Source organism: Triticum aestivum, chromosome 3B, assembly GCF_018294505.1.
Source record: "Triticum aestivum cultivar Chinese Spring chromosome 3B, IWGSC CS RefSeq v2.1, whole genome shotgun sequence".
Taxonomy (NCBI): Eukaryota; Viridiplantae; Streptophyta; class Magnoliopsida; order Poales; family Poaceae; genus Triticum; species Triticum aestivum.
In genome coordinates this window covers 431,845,636-431,866,843 of record NC_057801.1, presented here as the reverse complement: position 1 = coordinate 431,866,843, position 21,208 = coordinate 431,845,636, and the positions used below count along the sequence as shown (strand labels likewise).

The 21,208-nt window shown below is 47.9% G+C and overlaps 1 protein-coding gene across 1 annotated transcript; it reads right to left on the bottom strand.

Moving 5' to 3' along the window:
* Positions 1-9,526: 9,526 nt before the first annotated feature.
* Positions 9,527-14,109, bottom strand: LOC123070213 (auxin efflux carrier component 3a). Its single transcript, XM_044493290.1, has 6 exons — positions 12,823-14,109; positions 12,466-12,733; positions 11,750-11,835; positions 11,457-11,614; positions 10,115-10,191; positions 9,527-10,015 (listed from the first exon to the last, which is right to left on the bottom strand). Exons 1-6 carry the CDS (start codon positions 13,919-13,921, stop codon positions 9,943-9,945), a joined length of 1,761 nt encoding a protein of 586 aa, XP_044349225.1. The 5' UTR covers positions 13,922-14,109; the 3' UTR covers positions 9,527-9,942.
* Between the last annotated feature and the right edge of the window lie 7,099 nt (positions 14,110-21,208).

The following is a 21,208-nucleotide window of genomic DNA, read 5'->3' as shown; positions in this document are numbered from 1 at the left end:
AGAAAATAAATGGATCTTTAAGAAGAAGACGGACGCGGATGGTAATGTTACCATCTATAAGGCTCGACTTGTCGCTAAGGGTTATCGACAAGTTCAAGGGGTTGACTACGATGAGACCTTCTCACCCGTAGCGAAGCTGAAGTCCGTCCGAATCATGTTAGCAATTGCCGCATACTATGATTATGAGATATGGCAAATGGACGTCAAAACGGCATTCCTTAACGGCTTTCTTAAGGAAGAATTGTATATGATGCAGCCGGAAGGTTTTGTCGATCCTAAGAATGCTAACAAGGTATGCAAGCTCCAGCGCTCCATCTATGGGCTGGTGCAAGCATCTCGGAGTTGGAACATTCGCTTTAATGAAATGATCAAAGCGTTTGGGTTTATGCAGACTTATGGAGAAGCCTGCGTTTACAAGAAAGTGAGTGGGAGCTCTGTAGCATTTCTCATATTATATGTGGATGACATACTTTTGATGGGAAATGATATAGAACTTTTGGACAGCATTAAGGCCTACTTGAATAAGTGTTTTTCAATGAAGGACCTTGGAGAAGCTGCTTACATATTAGGCATCAAGATCTATAGAGATAGATCGAGACGCCTCATAGGTCTTTCACAAAGCACATACCTTGATAAGATATTGAAGAAGTTCAATATGGATCAGTCCAAGAAGGGGTTCTTGCCTGTGTTGCAAGGTGTGAAATTGAGCTCGGCTCAATGTCCGACCACGGCAGAAGATAGAGAAAAGATGAGTGTCGTCCCCTATGCCTCGGCCATAGGGTCTATCATGTATGCCATGCTGTGTACCAGACCTGATGTAAACCTTGCCGTAAGTTTGGTAGGAAGGTACCAAAGTAATCCCGGCATGGAACACTGGACAGCGGTCAAGAATATCCTGAAGTACCTGAAAAGGACTAAGGATATGTTTCTCGTATATGGAGGTGACGAAGAGCTCGTCGTAAAGGGTTACGTCGACGCTAGCTTCGACACAGATCTGGATGACTCTAAGTCACAAACCGGATACGTGTATATTTTGAATGGTGGGGCAGTAAGCTGGTGCAGTTGCAAGCAAAGCGTCGTGGCGGGATCTACATGTGAAGCGGAGTACATGGCAGCCTCGGAGGCAGCACATGAAGCAATCTGGATGAAGGAGTTCATTACCGACCTAGGAGTTATTCCCAATGCGTCGGGGCCGATGACTCTCTTCTGTGACAACACTGGAGCCATTGCCCTTGCCAAGGAGCCCAGGTTTCACAAGAAGACCAGACACATCAAGCGTCGCTTCAACTCCATTCGTGAAAATGTTCAAGATGGAGACATAGATATTTGTAAAGTGCACACAGATCGGAATGTCGCAGATCCGTTGACTAAACCTCTTCCGCGAGCAAAACATGATCAACACCAGAACTCTATGGGTGTTCGATTCATCACAATATAACTAGATTATTGACTCTAGTGCAAGTGGGAGACTGTTGGAAATATGCCCTAGAGGCAATAATAAAATGGTTATTATTATATTTCCTTGTTCATGATAATTGTCTATTGTTCATGCTATAATTGTGTTATCCGGAAATCGTAATACATGTGTGAATACATAGACCACAACATGTCCCTAGTGAGCCTCTAGTTGACTAGCTCATTTATCAATAGATGGTTACGGTTTCTTGACCATGGACATTGGATGTCATTGATAACAGGATCACATCATTGGGAGAATGATGTGATGGACAAGACCCAATCCTAAGCATAGCACAAGATCGTGTAGTTCGTTTGCTAGAGCTTTTCTAATGTCAAGTATCATTTCCTTAGACCATGAGATCGTGTAACTCCCGGATACCGTAAGAGTGCTTTGGGTGTACCAAACGCCACAACATAACTGGGTGGCTATAAAGGTATACTACAGGTATCTTCGAAAGTGTCTGTTGGGTTGAATCGAATCGAGACTGGGATTTGTCACTCCGTATGACGGAGAGGTATCTTTGGGCCCACTCGATAATGCATCATCATAATGAGCTCAAAGTGACCAAGTGGTTGGTAATGGGATCATGCATTACGGTATGAGTAAAGTGACTTGCTGGTAACGAGATTGAACGAGGTATTGGGATTCCGACGATCGAATCTCGGGCAAGTAACGTACCGATTGACAAAGGGAATTGTATACGGGATTACTTGAATCCTCGACATCATGGTTCATCCGATGAGATCATCGAGGAGCATGTGGGAGCCAACATGGGTATCCAGATCCCGATGTTGGTTATTGGCCAGAGAGTCGTCTCGGTCATGTCTGCATGTCTCCCGAACCCGTAGGGTCTACACACTTAAGGTTCAGTGACGCTAGGGTTGTAGAGATATTAGTATCCGGTAACCCGAAAGTTGTTCGGAGTCCCGGATGAGATCCCGGACGTCACGAGGAGTTCCGTAATGGCCCGGAGGTGAAGATTTGTATATAGGAAGTCTAGTTTCGGCCATCGGGAAAGTTTCAGGGGTCACCGGTATTGTACCGGGACCACCGGAAGGGTCCCGGGGGTCCATCGGGTGGGGCCACCTATCCCGGAGGGCCCCATGGGCTGAAGTGGGGAAGGGAACCAGCCCCTGGTGGGCTGGTGCGCCCCCCTTGGGCCTCCTCCTGCGCCTAGGGTTGGAAACCCTAGGGGTGGGGGGCGCCCCACTTAGCTTGGGGGGCAAGTCCCCCCCTTGGCCGCCGCCCCCCTTGAGATTAAATCTCTAGGGGGACGCCCCCCAGGGCCCCTATATAAATAGGGGGGAGGGAGGGCTGCACACCCCTGCTCCTGGCGCCTCCCTCTCCCTCCGTAACACCTTTCCCTCTCGCTGAGCTTGGCGAAGCCCTGCCAAGATCACCGCTGCTTCCACCACCACGCCGTCGTGCTGCTGGATCTCCATCAACCTCTCCCTCCCCCTTGCTGGATCAAAAAGGAGGAGACGTCTTCCCCAACCGTACGTGTGTTGAACGCGGAGGTGCCGTCCGTTCGGCGCTAGAATCATCGGTGATTTGGATCACGACGAGTACAACTCCATCAACCCCGTTCTCTTGAGCGCTTCCGCTCGCGATCTACAAGGGTATGTAGGTGCACTCCTCTCTCTCATTGCTAGATGACTCCATAGATTGATCTTGGTGATGCGTAGAAAAAATATATTTTCTGCTACGTTCCCCAACAGCGGGAAGGAGAGGATGAGGGCTGCCAAGGCTCGACTCGCTGCCGAAATGGCGGCGGCGGAGGCTGAGGCGGCGGCGCGCGTTGCCGCGGAGGAGGAAGCCATCTGCATGGCACTGTAAAGAAACGGCAATGGAGGAACACACACGTCCTCACCCGAGAGCAGAGTCGGGTGGTCCATGCCATGGTCGGACTGCCTCCCAAGGAGGAGAAGAGGACAGCGGCGGGTCAAACAACTCTGGCGATGAGCAGATCCGACTCGATCCGTACTACATCTTCAGTTGCTACTTCCGTGAGAAGGATGGCAAGGGCGCCGGGAAGGGCAAGGGCATTCGTGGATGATCTTCTCCATAGCTACTACGTAGGTAAACATGCCAATTTTTGGTAGTCGAATGCCATTGTCCCGATGCATTACGTAGTTGCATGAGTTTGTATGAATTTGAAGTATGCTATCGAAGTGCCGGTTGTGAGAAGAGAAATTTGAGGCGTGACCGATCAGACTCCACGGACACATCTGATCGCGTCCGTGGGAATTTAAGGGACCGGATTTGCCAAGTCCGGTTGTAGGTGATCTTACTCCTCTAATTGTGCCTCCTATCTCCCTTAACAACACCAGCAAGCTTCATCGGGTCTTACTGTGGTCCGGGTCAGACAAGACAACTAGAGCAAAATGCAAAGTTAAATGGTATATGATGTGTCGGCCTTATGAGTGTGGAGGCCTTAGGGTGCTAAACACCACAAAGTTTGTGCCCACCTTGAGGCTTTAGTGGCCATGGTTTGAATGGAAGGAACTGTCAAAACTATGGGTTGGCATGGGCAACCCGCGTGATGAGCATGACATGGACCTTCTTTATCGCTGCACCAACATCACCATTGGTGATGGAGCTAAAACTCCATTATGGGAGGCACCTTGGATCTATAACCAGAAACCTAAAGAGATCGCCTCTCACCATCAAGGCATTCACGAGTAAATGTTGGAAGGTGCGGAGGCCCTCAAGTAGAATGCTTGGGTCTCCAAAATTAAGATACCCAACAACTTCACTTTAGAGCACATCCGCTAATTTGTGGCTCTTTGGACCATCCTTTACGACTTCCACCTTGTCGTGCATGTCAAAGACAATATTGTTTGGAAGCATACTACTAGTGGGGTTAACTCCGCAGCTATCGTGTACACAGTGCAATTTATAGGAACATTCTAATCCCTTATGGAGCACGTGATTTGGAGAACTTGGGCCCTTCCCAAGGTCATGTTCTTTGCTTGGTTGACCATTCAAGATAGGATTTGTACCGCCGATAGATTGGCCAAAAGGGGTTGGACAAATTGCAGTCTTTGCCCTCTTTGCAAGCAAGTGCAAGGGTCTGGTGCACACCTCTTCTTCAAGTGCCACTTCACAATCCGCCTTTGGAACTTGGTCAACAATTGGCTCTACCTTGATGTCTTTGACACTACCTCTTAGCACCTAGAAGGATCTGTCAACAAATGGTGGATCAAGCGGTCCGACCGGGACACCCCTATAGGAAGATTATGGAATCTCTCACAATGCTCATTGGTTGGACTATTTGGAATGATAGGAACATCCATATATTTTGACACAAGAGTACACAATCGATGGTCTTGTTAAGGAAAATTAAGGACCGGGTCAAATTGTGCATCACCGCTAGTGCAAAAAAATTGGTAAAAATTGTACCGAGAGATTAATTATTCTATTTTTGGGGTCTTGTTAACAAAACTTTATTCTCCTCTTAATTAATATATGAGGTAAATCTTTTGCCTCCGTTTCAAAAAAAGTTTAAATAGGTAGTTCCACATTCCTGGAGTTCATATCTTGCATCACAACACTTTTCTTTTGCGAATAATTTGTCTTTTATAGAAAAAGATTAAGGATTACAATCTTGGCTGGCAGTGTTCAAGATGCGCTGTGGGCTAGAGACAAGCCACACAACAGTACAAGCTTGCGTTCTACCAAAGTTAGCCATAAAAAACCTAGTACAACGAGAACTGCGATGAATACGAGTAATACAAGAACCACGTTACTCCTTAACATCTTTAGTCTCTCTAATCAGGAAAGCATTCTTCGATCTGTTAGGCCCCTAGCTTTTGATCAATGAAAGCACTTCCAGGCATTCCGATTCAACAACAATCGGGAGGCCACTCCATTGCAGTGCCAGCAAAGGCCCGGTTTAATTGCATGAATTCCAGACTGTGGGATATCATCACAAGATACCTACTGCCGGCAAGAGCAAAAAGTAATGGAACCATCATGATTCCTAATAACCATACATTCGCCGGCTCATTCGTGGAGCATGGAGCCATCAATGTTTAGCTTCACATGCCCAAGAACATAAAGGGACCAAGAGCTTACATCTAGTATCACGTTGTTATGACATGTGGGTTTTGTATATGCAGGAAGCAAGAGTTAGTAACCACATTCCCATGTACTTGGCCTGCGCCTGGTGACGGAGTTCTGGACTAGGGGGTACTCACCATATCATCTCCTGGCTAGGGGGCGGGCCGAGGACTCCCATGACGGTTCATCAAGGGGCCACGTTAAGAAGGCCCATGGCGCATACAAGGAAAATCCACAAGCCTTGCTGGTCAAGACAAAGACTCCTAATCCGTGGCAGACTCTTCTCCACCGACGTAGCCAACTAGGACTCATGTTATCCTAGGCCTCCGATACTCTTATATAAACCTAGGCTAGGCTAGTCGATACATCAGATTCTAGACATCCTAGAACTCATTCACATGCGATCTCGAGGTAGATCAACCTGCAATCTGTACCCCATCTACAATCAATATAAACAAAGCAGGACGTAGGGTTTTACCTCTTCGAGAGGGCCCGAACCTTGGTAAATATTGTGTCCCCTCTCTGTCCTGTTACATCGTGCCAAAGCTATCAGATCGGGACCCCCTACCCGAGATTTGACAGATTCGACTCTGACACCTGGATTGGTCATAATGGAGTACAATGAAGATAAGTAGCCAGTCAAGAACCTCGTAGAAACCTCAACCGATGGAGTGGGATTTGAGTGTAGTACTTCATTCCTCACATGCCAAATCCTCCATAGAAGCATCAACAGCCAAACTCGCATCATCTCATTTACCTCGCAGACTAGCTGGACAAACCACTCTGCACCGACCAATGTGATATTTGTCAGGACGGGAAGCTCGCATTAATTGCCCATGGCTCGCCACAATATTTTTGCATTCTTATAGTTGCATAAGGCGTGAAAAATGTCTTTGTTGTCGCCTCCACAAACTGGACAGGTACACCTTTCCTCAAGATTGTGTTTGAATTTGTTGTTCTGGGTTGCAAGCGAGTTGTACGCCTCCCTCCAAACAAAGGAGATGACCTTCGATGTAAGGATCCATATGTCACACTATTCCAAGCTTAGCCTTTCAGGTCAACCCGAGAAAGAGGCCCATTCAAATCCTACCCACATCGTATATCTTCAGAACATACACGCATGGATATACGCTGCGGGGTATTACATCATATTAACATCACATAATCATCTAATAAGAAGCAATATATAGATAGGGGCTCACATGAGCCAAAACCCAAATTATTACATGGACGGGACCACATGGTCCAACGTAACATCATCCATGAAATGCAAATAGTCTGGGTACAAACAAAATATTAACTGCCTAAGAGGCTCGAAAGTAAATCAGGGATCCTATCCCATTAGGTTCCATGCTGCCACCCGGGATCTCCTATCTACTCGTCACCATCGAATTACTTAACGTAGTATGGCGCATCAACATCATCGTACTAGTGATCCTCTCCAGCAGTCATTTGTAGTTGCAAGGGTGAGTACATGACATACTCCACAAGGCTTAGATTAGATCTAAGCCAGTATGCAACTATTTCAAATGAGGGGGTGTGGTTTAGCGACGGTAAGCACTAAGCATTCTATGAAGACATGCTATAACTTGCATCTATCAGAGCTAAGGTCAGGGAGGGCATATGAGCCAATTACTCCGTCGACTTAACTTATTCCACAATAATAAACTACCTTGCACCCCCCGCGGTATCCCCCACGAGGAAGAACCCCATAAGGCACTCACACGGTCAGCAAGTTTTTAATCAGAATTATTAGATTGAAGTTATTCTCTGAACCGGTATAAGGCTCCAAGTCGTCCATAACAACGGGCACGGCTATTCGAGTAGATTTATCCTCGCAGTGGTGCACCAAGTTACCCATACACGTTCGATCATCCCTTAAAGGCCATCTAAGTACATTATATGCCATGTATCGGCGGGGTTCTGATTGACTATGACACTTCCCCTACACTGCATCCAAATCTAGGAAGGCACCCGACTTAGTTATACGTGAGAGTCTGGTCGAAGATCCGAGACGGACCCAGAAGTGTGCACATATGGTAAAGGTCAATTGGAGCCCAAAACCAGGGTAGCCACTTGCCGATGCTGGAATTCCCTATATGTATGCAATCTATCATGGATATCCCCCAATGGTAAAAGCCGCCATTTTAAGATGATGAAAGATGCAAATATGCGTATACCCAAATGGATAAGCCCAAACTAGGTGTGCCCTTGGAAAATTCCGAGTTTAAGAAAATAGGTGGATGGGGCACGCATAAAACCTCCCACGAGAGGTTAGCCCGCTCGGTCTTGGATCAAGCTAACAAGAAATTGGGTCCTAGTTCAACTCAAGCGGAACAAAACAACGAGGCACAAAGCCTTGCCTCCCACCGCTATCTCCAGAAGTACCAGATAACCAAAGTGCTTCAGAGCCAGTTTAATAATCCAAGAAGCAACATCCAGGTAAGACATGACTCGAGCAACACCTAAGCAAGGCACCTAGGTTTACCCCTCACCACGGGCCGGCTACGCCTAGTGCACCTTCAATTCATCCTCGACCGCGTCCGTGACCGGCTCGTGGGATGGAAGGGACGAATGCTCTCCGTAGCAGGCAGACGCGTCCTAGTTCGCTGCGTCCTCTCCGCCCTGCCCACCTTCGCCCTCACTGCGCTTCGAGTACCCAAAAAGCTCCTGAAGGAAATTGACAAGTGCAGACAATGCTTTCTATGGGGAAAGGATCAAGAGCTCTCTGGCGGCAGCTGCAAGGTCAACTGGGAACGGGTCTGCTCCCCGATCGAGCACGGTGGGCTCGGCATACTGAACCTGTCAAAGTTCAGTCGTGCTCTCCGTCTGCGATGGCTCTGGCACAACTGGAAAAAAACCCCTCTCGACCCTGGGTAGGAACGGAGCCCCCATGTGAAGCCTCAGACCACACCCTCTTCAACGCCGCGACGACGGTGACCATTGGCAACGGCAAGACGGCGAGCTTCTGGCATAGCTCATGGCTAGGGGCGGTGCCGCTCAAGTTCTGTTTCCTAACACTTTTCAAGCATTCAAAATGTAAGGGCAGAACGGTGGCTCAAGCAGTAGGTGGCAATCGATGGATCTCGGACCTGGCACATGGCAACACCAACGACCTGGTCAATGAGGTTCTGAACCTGCATCGCCTTGTTCAGAACCAACAACTAACCCTGCAAGACGAAGACCAAGACCAGATTCGCTGGAATTTCGATGGATCAGGCCAGTACAACTCCCACTCCGCTTACACCTTGCAGTTTCTGGGATCGACGACATACATGTACCAAGACCTGATCTGGGGTACTTGGGCTCCGGCGAAGCTCAAGATTTTTGCTTGGCTCCTCCACCAGAACAGGCTGTGGTGCAACGACCGTCTTCAGCGGAGAGGCTGGACAAACGACTACTTCTGCCAGCTCTGCCTTAGAAACCTTGAGAGCTCTGCGCACTTATTCTGGGATTGCACCTTCACGAGGATGATCTAGGCTGAACTATCCTCGTGGGAGCACTGTCAGGGTCTGAACCATGCTTGCAAAATCAACAACAAGAGCTCTCCAGAGAAGGTGGCTACCATGATCTCCGTGACACAGCGAGCATTCATGAAAGGAACAAAAGCTTTGGTGATGCTTGCACTGTGGAAAATCTGGCAACAACGCAACCACTGCGTTTTCAGGAGAACCGAGGCAAGGGTGCAAGACGTGTTGGATGAGATTAGGAGAGATCTTAGCCTGTGGCAAGAGAGTGGTGTCAAATTCCTCCAGAGCCCCTTCGGGGATCCACCATGAGATTGTAGCCTCGGATATGGTGCAGTTGGCACCCCTCTTTTTCCCTTATTTCTTTTCTTATCTCCTTGATCCCGGGATCACCACATTTGTCACTTTTTCCATTGCTCCCTGCTAAATCAATGAAATTCCAGCCTTAGCTGGCACTTTAAGAAAAAACACCTAAGCAAGGCTGAACATGGAACATCAAGCAGGAACATGGCATGGTAGCAGTGGGAGGTAAAGGCAATATTGGGAAATAACAATCAGACCATTCAAAGGGTGGGCATCGAGGACACGCTACAACATAGTTACACTAATGCAAACAAGATGGAGATAGCATGGGTAAGGCATGATCAAGAAGGTTTTGCTTGTTTGGTAACCCAATGGCCTGGTGCTATAGGCTGGCTCCCCAGAAGTGTCACTTGATCCTGGTTTTAATTAAGCTATATGTATAATACTGTCTATAATCCTGGAACCAAAAATAAGTGAGCAACGCCATAAATTGCAGGGCAGCTTTGCCATCGCAAGGGATTTTCACAGGCATGTGACCCAAAATTACAAGCCATGTGCGATCCATGGACTAAGCTTATAAGCTTACAAGTATGATCTTGCAGCAGTACTAAAACGTCTAACTCTGCTGTGTGTTTTCAGCAGCACCATTGATCAGTGTACCAGTCCAAGAAGGGCGTAGTAGGCCAATGTAATAGGAAGAGCTATTAGCATGCCAAAAATAACGCTGTGAAATAAGATTTACAAATGGTTAGAAGGTAATCCCAGTGCGAAACGCGACAACTCGGCAATGCATCATCATTTATTGTAACTTGAAATCACTCACGCAGTGCTCAGGATCGCAGGATGGACGTTGTATTCCTTGGCGAAAACAAAAGGTACGATCCCTTGTGGTAGAGCCGCCTGCCAAATTAATGTCATTAAAAGATATCTTATTCTCGATATACTCATATACATCTATTTATATTTGAGAGACAAATAACTTCGGATGGAGGACATATTAAGTTATTAAAAAGTACCCTTCGTCCGGAATTACTTATCATGAAAATGGATGTATTTAAATATATTTTATTCCTAGATATATCTATTTTTTATCATTTCTGCGAGAAGTAATTCGGGGCGAAGGGTATTTTCTACACACATACGTACGCAATTATTGAAGTAAGGAAATTGTGTCCCCTCAAAGATGCGCGTGCAGCTTCTATAAACACTCTCATCCCCTTCTGCAGAAAGAGACACTCTCATCCCAAAACTATAGTGCACCCTTTTATTCATAAACTAGATTGATTAATTTTGTTTATGTTAATTAATGCTATATCCTGATTCACAATTTTTTAATGCTATATCCCCTTATTAAAAGCATATACTCCCTCTGTCAGTGTTTGTTAGGCTCTCTAGTATTTTTTTAGTATAGTTTAAAATTTACTCTCTCTATTATAAAATAAAAGATGTATTAGTTCTTTTTCAAAAAAAAAAGATGTATTAGTTTTAAAAGTCAAACATGTACATGTTTGATCAGGTTTTAGAAAAAAATATCAATATGTATAGTATTAAATTTGTATCATTAGATCCATCACGAAAAGTATTTTCATATGTTATTTATTTGGTATTGAAGATGTCTATGTTTTATCAAAAGATCTTGGTAAAAAAATTCACAATTTTGACTTACACGAAATCCGATACACATTATATTCTAGTCCTAGAATGGAGGGGTTAAAAATATATAGTTAAACTTCAGCCCACAATAAGAGAGGGCCTAGCAAAACCGTTTTTCGAGTACCCATTCACGTATGAGCTTCATATACTCTACGAATTTGGTATAATTCGCTGATGTATATTTCACAGATTAATTGATATTTAACAAAATGGATTTGCTATCTTCATCTAGATGAGAATTAACAAAGTCACATCTAACTTATATACCTTTCAAATATTTGAGTAAAGAAAAACAAAAAAAGTAACACACGAATATTCACGTAAACTCAAATGGTGTGAAAATTAAATGTGACATATTACTCTCTCCGCCTCATGGAGCCCCATAATATAAGAGCATTAACTCTTGTTTAGATGAGAACTAGCCACGTCTAGGAGAACATGCAAAAAAAAAAACACCTTTTCACGTGTATGCATGCGTGGTGTTTTTTTAGCTGGCATGCGTGCGTAGTTACCTGAACAATGGCGACCTTGAGGAGCGTCCCACGGAGACCGACGGCGGCTGACGCGGCAGCAGTGATGGCAGGGCCCGCGAGGAAGCGGACGGCCATGGAGGCGACGGCGGCGGAGTTGCCGCAGGCGATGATGCTCGGCTGCAGCGCCATGAACAGTCCTGCCCAGGCAAAGGTTGACGGTGTTATGCATGCATGCGGGGTGTGGGCAGGAGGGCGAGGGGGGAGGATTAATTGCGGTGCGACACGGTGTAGGGCTAGGCGGAGACAGGAGCACAAGGGGCGTGGGCACCCACCCAGGCTAAACATGGCCATCCCCAGCCCAGCGTCCGAGAGGATGGAGATGGACTTCTCGACCATCGTTGGCATGGAGACGTGCCACCTGCGATCCATGAACATCACCCCACCCGTGCATGCGTTAGATCGGATAAGACGAGATCGTTAGCCGCTATACAAGATATAAAATGTACGAGTAGTAACAGGCTAACGGCCATGATTATTACAGTGATGAGATTAGCCTAACCAAACAGCTGTGCAGTAGTACTTGTGCAGCCGTGCACCGTGCAAACTTTCAACTTTATTATTGGTGTCCGGACGATCATTACGGGCCCCCGCGGGAATAGCGGATTGCTTGGCCCGCCAACACCACCGTCCGGGTACGTAGAAGCTGCTTTTTCGGTTCGGTTATCCCCACCGGCAGAAAGCTCCTACACCGCACAGTTTTGCTGCCTCCTCCTTGTTGAAGCAGCCTACCATACTATCGCCAAGAATGTCGATAGCATCGCGCATCTCACACCAGACGAATCCATAGCTAGATTTTACACTGGCCAAGTGGCAAACGATCCATGCCGCCTCTCCGCTGTGCTATGTAAAATCACACAGCCTGGCTAACTTAACTTGTGCCAAAAAAAAAAAAACTTGTGCCAGTGACCCCGCAAAAGAAAAGTGTACGCTCCTACTGGTATGAGGTGAAGCATACCAGGTGAGTGGAAGGAGAACCGTACGTACGTACCGGAAGGCGATGAGGGACCAGGTGAGGCCGATTAGGCTGGAGTAGGTGTTGGGGTTGCGGATGAGCTTGCGCCACACCATGATTAGTATGAGCCGTGTCATCACGCTCGCCGGCGGCATTTGGTGCTTCCCGGTTTCCGCTCCGTCCTCATCGCCGGGGCTGGAGTTCAGCTTCGCCGTCGGCCTGTCCGGCCCGGCCTGCACCGCGTCGCCGTCGTCCTCCACTGCCTTTCCGCCTCCCCTCGCTGCCGCGGTGTAGCCCCCGTTATCTACAAGTTGCTATGTCGTTTACTCTTCCTTGCACATGAAACCCGTGAAGTAGTGATGGACGTAGTATGGCATTAATGTGGAGACGAACCTTTGCATGAGCCATTCTGCGGCGGGTCCGCGGGGACAACCATGCGGATTTCCTTGGCGGCGGCATCGAGATGCGCTGCGTCTGTACCGCCGCTGAACACCGGCAAGCCGCTTACTACTTCTGAGACGGGAAAGGCGCTGGAGCTCCACACGAACATGTGGAGCTCCTTGGCGTCATGGTTGTGCTGCGCTCCGGCGTCTGTCATGGCTTGCTTTGGCCCTGCCGAGTGCTCCTCCAAGTTGGACTCCCTCGGCGTCGGCCTCTGCGACGACTGCACCGAGTAGTGCTCGGAGGCGCCGAAGCTCGAGTCGCCCACCCTGGCGGGCGGCGCACCACCGACGACGGCGAAGAAGTCCGCCTGGTTGAAGTTGGAGCCCCGCGGGGTGGGGTTCTGCGACGAGCTCAAGGAGTAGATCTCCGCGCCCGTCAGATTTGACGGCCGCGGCGTCACCAGCAGCGTCGACCGCCTCGACACCGAGGACCGGCGCACGGTGACATGCAACCGCCCGTCGGCCGCCACCTCGGACTCCGTCTCCGCACGGCCGCCCTCCAGCGACACCACGTCGGGGTCTACATGCAGCGACACGATGGACGCCGCGGTGTCGGGGAACTGATCAGCGATTAGCATGCGAGCGGCGCGAAACTCGAAGAGGAAGAGCAGCAGCGTGTACCAGATGATGCACTGGAGCACGACAATCTGGACCATGAGCGAGCCAGCGTAGGGGCCGTACATGGCTACGAGCAGAGGGATCCCCATGACGAGCGTGTTGGGCAGCGTCGACAGCGAGAAGAGCGTGATGGACCAGTCCAGCCGCGAGGGGATCAGACGGGAGCACGCGGCGAGCAGGGCCAGGACGAGGAACTTCTGCAGCGTGTCCGCGGCCAGGAAGCGGAGGTTCATCTCGTAGGGGTCGTTGGTGGAGATGAAGTGGAAGGAGAGCAGCGGCACGGCGAAGATGGCGACGAAGCGGTTGATGCCGGAGCACTGGTCGGGCGTGAAGATGCCCCACCACCTCACCGAGCCGTACGCCAGGATCATCGCCACGTAGAGCGGAACCACCGCCGCGAGGACCGTGTACAGGTCATGCAACGATATCATCTTGCCGCCCGGAGGCAGCTTATCGCTCGGGGTTTTGCTTCTGCCTCCTCGCAGTGGAAGGTGTGACTTGTGAGTTGTGAGAGTGGTGCTCAGGGGAGCAGCGGAAAAATTAATTTGGGTCTGGGTTTAGCTAGGTCGATCTGACCATTTATATGGCAGCAGGACGAATGTGGTTCGAGAGGCGCAGCCCCAGGAGTAGGATTTTCGCACACACAATCGGCGGAGCGAGCCGAGGGGAGGGCAAAGGGAAAGGCTTCCGTAATACGTGGACCGTCAATAGTACTCACGGTTGCGAAAAAATAGGATCACATCAGGCGATCGGAGGAGGCGACCGGGATCCCTTGCGCGTCGCCGGTGACGCCACCGGTTCCCTCTCTCTCCGTCGGCCGCTCCGGCGGCGGGAGGAAGGGGGAACCCCGGGTCTGTTCGCTAGGTGGGTGTGTGATAGGGTTAGGGTTGAGGAAGACGCTGCCGAGGCCGTTGCGGTGGTGTCGCGTCGGAATAAGTTTCTCCGGGCTCCGTTTGCAGTCAGGCGAGGCTTTTGCCTTCGTCTAGGAGCCAGCGGTGTTGGGGATCCCCAGATCTCGTCGAGGTCGCGGGCTATGGTGGTTGGAGGTCTATCGGCACTGGCCGTTTGGATCCTCAGATGGGTGATGGATGCAGGAAGACGAAGACCTTTCTTCTTCCTTATTGGTATGATTTGCTGCTGCTGTTCTTCTCCTTCCTCTGCGCTGATGCTGGTGGGAGATCCTGCTTTGTCCGGACGGATGGCCCGGCCGTGGTGCTGGACCGGTCGGATGACTCGAGTTCTCTTCTTTTTGGAAGGGACACTTTTCACGGTACTCAAAGCCAAAGATGGCGACGACTGTTGCAGGTGTGTTGGATTGATGTCCATGCCTTCTCAGCGCTGGTGTCAACAAAGAAGGAAGCAGCGTGGCGGCAATTGTACCGTGGGCGAAGATGATGACCTGTTTGTGACTGGTTGCAGATCCTTCTGCTGCAGGGGTCTTCTTTCAAGATTCAGGGATGATGACACAGAGCTTCGGAGATCTTCTTGTGTTATGATTGTCTTAGAGTATTCTAGGTATTCATGGTTCTTTGTGTTTGCGTTTCAGTATGCTTGTAAAAGGCAACTACTTTATACTGATTCGTAATTTGAATGAAGAATTTCTCTCTTAAAGAAAAGAGGCGCAGCCCCGAGTCCGGGTGCGGTTTCTCTGTCCAAACTCTGTAGTGGAAAATCTCGATGAAAAACAGCCTAGCCGCGCAGCCCAGCGCACCGACTGCATCGGTCCTCTTGCTGCTTCCCTAGGAGCCAGTTCTTTTGGCTCGATTATGAAAAATCACTGTCCGGGCAATCAAAATTGCAAAAAAAAAAAAACTCGTCTCTGCCCCAGAAACCGTCCAAAATCATCCCAGAATTGTAGTGCAATTTAGAATCGCCAAAACTTGACAATTCTCGCAAATCTAGCCAGCCCCTTAAAACTAAATTGTTTGGTTTGAACTAATACCCCTATTGGCAACTCAATTTACAACCACTCCGGCATCCCGAGCGAGGCCCGAAAGCAGGGGATTTCATCGAACCCCTTCGTCCACCCTGCACAGTCATTGTGCCTAGCCTCCTTGTGCTAAGGTTGGCACGCCGCAAGCTGCTCTCTGCCCCGGCGTCATCAGATCCACCGGCGGGAGGCCCCTACGACACTGCCCTGACCCGGCCGCCCCTTCTCCTCGAATCCTCCCCGCCTGGCTGCCCCTCCTCGACTCTTCCCCGCCCGACCCGACCTCCATCCATGCCCTGTAGCAGGACGCGCCCGGCCGCCTGCTCGGCCGGCCCTCCCTTTGTTGGAAATATGCCCTAGAGGCAATAATAAATTAGTTATTATTATATTTCCTTGTTCATGATAATCATTTATTATCCAATTGTATTGATAGGAAACTCATATACATGTGTGGATACATAGACAACACCATGTCCCTAGTAAGCCTCTAGTTAACTAGCTCGTTGATCAACAGATGGTTACGGTTTCCTGACCATGGACATTAGATGTCATTGATAACGGGATCACATCATTAGGAGAATGATGTGATGGACAAGATCCAATCCTAAGCCTAGCACAAAGATCGTGTAGTTCGTATGCTAAAGCTTTTCTAATGTCAAGTATCTTTTCCTTAGACCATGAGATTGTGCAACTCTCGGATACCGTAGGAATGCTTTGGGTGTACCAAACGTCACAACGTAACTGGGTGGCTATAAAGGTGCACTACAGGTATCTCCGAAAGTGTCTGTTGGGTTGGCACGAATCAAGACTGGGATTTGTCACTCCGTGTAAACGGAGAGGTATCTCTGGGCCCACTCGGTAGGACATCATCATAATGTGCACAATGTGACCAAGGGGTTGATAACGGGATGATGTGTTACGGAACGAGTAAAGAGACTTGCCGGTAACGAGATTGAACAAGGTATCGGTATACCGACGATCGAATCTCAGGCAAGTACAATACCGTTAGACAAAGGGAATTATATACGGGATTGATTGAGTCCTTGACATCGTGGTTCATACGATGAGATCATCGTGGAACATGTGGGAGCCAACATGGGTATCCAGATCCCGCTGTTGGTTGTTGACCGGAGAATGTCTCGGTCATGTCTACATGGTTCCCGAACCCGTAGGGTCTACACACTTAAGGTTCGATGACGCTAGGGTTATAAAGGAAGTTTGTATGTGGTTACCGAATGTTGTTCGGAGTCCCAGATGAGATCCCGAACGTCACGAGGAGTTCCGGAATGGTCCGGAGGTAAAGATTTTTATATGGAAAGTTGTTGTTCGGGTTCCGGAAAAAGTTCGGGTTTTTTCGGTATTGTACCGGGAAGCTTCCAGAAGGTTCCGGAGGATTCCGGAGGGGTCCGGAGGTCCGGAAATTGTTCCACCACGTCCAATACAGTAGCATGGGCTGTAGGGGGGCGCCCTAGGCTTAATGGGCCAGGGAAACCAGCCCCCCCAAGGCCCTGCGCATGGGAAGGGGAAAACCCTAAAAGGGGAGGCCTCCACTTGACTTGGGAGGCACTCCTCCCCCCTTGGCCGCCGCCCCCAACCCTAGATGGGATCTAGGGGGGCCGGCCCCCTCTTTCCCCCACCTATAAATAGTGGAGGGGTGGGAGGGCAGCCGAACCACATGTTCTGGCGCAGCCCTCCCCCTCTCCCAAGTACGTCTCCTCTCCCGCGGTGCTTGGCGGAGCCCTGCTGGATCACCACGCTCCTCCATCACCACCATGCCGTTGTGCTGCTGCTGGATGGAGTCTTCCTCAACCTCTCCCTCTCTCCTTGCTGGATCAAGGCGTGGGAGACGTCACCGGGCTATACGTGTGTTGAACGCGGAGGTGCCGTCCGTTCGGCACTAGGATCTCCGGTGATTTGGATCACGACGAGTACGACTCCTTCAACCCCGTTCTCTTGAACGCTTCTGCTTAGCGATCTACAAGGGTATGTAGATGCACTCTCCTTCCCCTCGTTGCTGGTTTCTCCATAGATAGATCTTGGTGACACGTAGGAAAATTTTGAATTTCTGCTACGTTCCCCAACAGTGGCATCATGATCTAGGTCTGTTGCGTAGATTCTTTGCACGAGTAGAACACAAAGTAGTTGTGGGCGTTGATTTTGTTCAATATGCTTACCGTTACTAGTCCAATCTTGTTTTGATGGTATTGTGGGATGAAGCGGCCCGGACCGACCTTACATGTACTCTTACGTGAGACAGGTTCCACCGACTGACATGCACTTGGTGCATAAGGTGGCTAGCGGGTGCCAGTCTCTCCCACTTTAGTCAGAACGGATTCGATGAAAAGGGTCCTTATGAAGGGTAAATAGCAATTGACATATCACGTTGTGGTTTTTGCGTAGATAAGAAACGTTCTTGCTAGAAACCCATAGCAGCCACGTAAAACATGCAAACAACAATTAGAGGACGTCTAACTTGTTTTTGCAGGGTATGCTATGTGATGTGATATGGCCAAGAAGAGTGTGATGAATGATATGTGATGTATGAGATTGATCATGTTCTTGTAATAGGAATCACGACTTGCATGTCGATGAGTATGACAACCGGCAGGAGCCATAGGAGTTGTCTTTATTTATTGTATGACCTGCGTGTCATTGAACAACACCATGCAATTACTTTACTTTATTGCTAATCGGTAGCCATAGTAGTAGAAGTAATAAGTTGGCGAGACAACTTCATGGAGACACGATGATGGAGATCATGATGATGGAGATCATGGTGTCATGCCGGTGACGATGAAGATCATGGAGCCCCGAAGATGGAGATCAAAAGGAGCAATATGATATTGGCCATATCATGTCACTATTTGATTGCATGTGATGTTTATCATGTTTATGCATCTTGTTTACTTAGAACGACGGTAGTAAATAAGATGATCCCTTACAACAATTTCAAGAAGTGTTCTCCCCTAACTGTGCACCGTTGCTAAAGTTCGTCGCTTCTAAGCACCACCTGATGATCGGGTGGGATGGATTCTTACGTTCACATACAACGGGTGTAAGACAGATTTACACACGCGAAACACTTAGGGTTAACTTGACGAGCCTAGCATGTACAGACATGGCCTCGGAACACAGAGACCGAAAGGTCGAGCATGAGTCGTATAGTAGATACAATCAACATGAAGATGTTCACCGATGATGACTAGTCTGTCTCACGTGATGATCGGACACGGCCTAGTTGACTCGGATCATGTAATCACTTAGATGACTAGAGGGATGTCTATCTGAGTGGGAGTTCATAAGATGAACTTAATTATCTTGAACATAGTCAAAAGATCTTTATGTCGTAAGCTCGCGCTTTAGTTCCACTGTTTAGATATGTTCCTAGAGAAAATATAGTTGAAAGTTGACAGTAGCGATCATGCGGACAGTAGAAAGCTTATGTCCTTAATGCACCGCTCAGTGTGCTGAACCCCAAATGTCGTTTGTGGATGTTGCGAACATCAGACATACACGTTTTGATAACTACGTGATAGTTCAGTTAAACGGTTTAGGGTTGAGGCACCAAAGACGTTTTTGAAACGTCGCGGAACATATGAGATGTTTCGAGGGCTGAAATTGGGATTTCAAGCCCGTGCCCACGTCAAGAGTTATAAGACCTCCGACGATTTTCTTAGCCTGCAAACTAAGAGAGAAAAGCTCAATCGCTGAGCTTGTGCTCAGATTGTCTGAGTGCAACAATCACTTGAATCGAGTGGGAGTTGATCTTCCAGATGAGATAGTGATGTTTCTTCAAAGTCATTGCCACCAAGCTGCTAGAGCTTCGTGATGAACTATAACATATCAGGGATAGATATGATGATCCTTGAGGTATTCGCGATGTTTGACACCGCGAAATTAGAAATCAAGAAGGAGCATCAATTGTTGATGGTTGGTGAAACCACTAGTTTCAAGAAGGGAAAGGGCAAGAAGGGATACTTCATGAAACGGCAAATCAGTTGCTGCTCTAGTGAAGAAACCCAAGGTTGAACCCAAATCCAAGATTAAGTGCTTCTGTAATAAGGGGAACAACCACTGGAGCAGGATTACCCTAGATACTTGGTAGATGAGAAGGCTGGCAAGGTCGATAGAAGTATATTGGATATACATTATGTTAATGTGTACTTTACTAGTACTCCTAGTAGCACCAGGGTATTGGATACCGGTTCGGTTGCTAAGTGTTAGTAACTCGAAATAAAAGCTACGGAATAAACAGAGACTAGCTAAAGGTGAGCTGACAATATGTGTTGGAAGTGTTTCCATGTTTGATGTGATCAAACATCGCACGCTCCCTCTACCATCAAGATTAGTATTAAACCTGAATAATTGTCATTTGGTGTTTGCGTTGAGCATAGACATGATTGGATTACGTCTATCGCAATACGGTTATTCATTTAAGGAGAATAATGGTTACTCTATTTATTTGAATAATACCTTCAATGGTCTTGCACCTAAAGGAATGGTTTATTGAATCTCGATAGTAGTGATACACATTTTCATGCCAAAAGATATAAGATAGTAATGATAGTACCACTTACTTGTGGCACTGCCATGTAAGTCATATTGGTATAAAATGCATGAAGAAGCTCCATGTTGATGGATCTTTGGACTCACTCGTTTTTGAAAAGTTTGAGACATGCGAACCATGTCTATTGGTGTATACGCATGAAGAAACTCCATGCAGATGGATCATTTGGACTCACTTGATTTTGAATCACTTGAGATATGCATATCATACCACATGGACAAGATGACTGAAAAGCCTCGTTTTCAGTAAGATGGAACAAGATAGAAACTTGTTGGAAGTAACACATTTTGATGTGTGCAGTCCAATGAGTGCTGAGGCATGCAGTGAATATCGTTATGTTCTTACTTCACAGATGATTCGAGTAGATGTTGAGTATATTTACTTGATGAAACACAAGTCTGAATTATTGAATAGTTCAAGTAATTTCAGAGTGAAGTTGAAGATCATTGTGACAAGAGGATAAAATGTCTATGATATGATCATAGAAATGAGTATCTGAGTTATGAGCTTTGGCACGCAATTAAGACATCGTGGAAATTGTTTCACAATTAATACCGCCTGGAACATCATAGTGTGATGGTGTGTCTGAACATCATAGGTGCACCCTATTGGATATGGTGCGTACCATGATGTCTCTTATCGAATTACCACTATCGTTCATGGGTTAGGCATTAGAGACAACTGCACTCACTTTAATAGGGCACCACGTAATTCCGTTGAGACGACACCATTTGAACTGTGGTTTGGAGAAACCTAAGTTGTCGTTTCTTAAAGGTTTGGGGCTGCGACGCTTATGTGAAAAAGTTTCAGGTTGATAAGCTTGAACCCAAAGCGGATAAAATGCATCTTCATAGGACACCCAAAAACAGTTGGGTATACCTCCTAATTCAAATCCGAAAGCAATAGGGATTGTTTCTTGAATCGAGTCCTTTCTCGAGGAAAGGTTTCTCTCAAAAGAATTGAGTGGGCGGATGGTGGAGACTTGATGAGGTTATTGAACCGTCACTTCAACAAGTGTGTAGCAGGGCACAGGAAGTTGTTCCTGTGGCACCTACACCAATTGAAGTGGAAGCTTATGATAGTGATCATGAAGCTTCGGATCAAGTCACTACCGAACCTCGTAGGACAACAAGGACGCGTACTGCTTCAGAGTGGTACGGTGATCCTGTCTTGAAGGTCATGTTGCTAGACAACAATGAACCTACGAGCTATGGAGAAGCG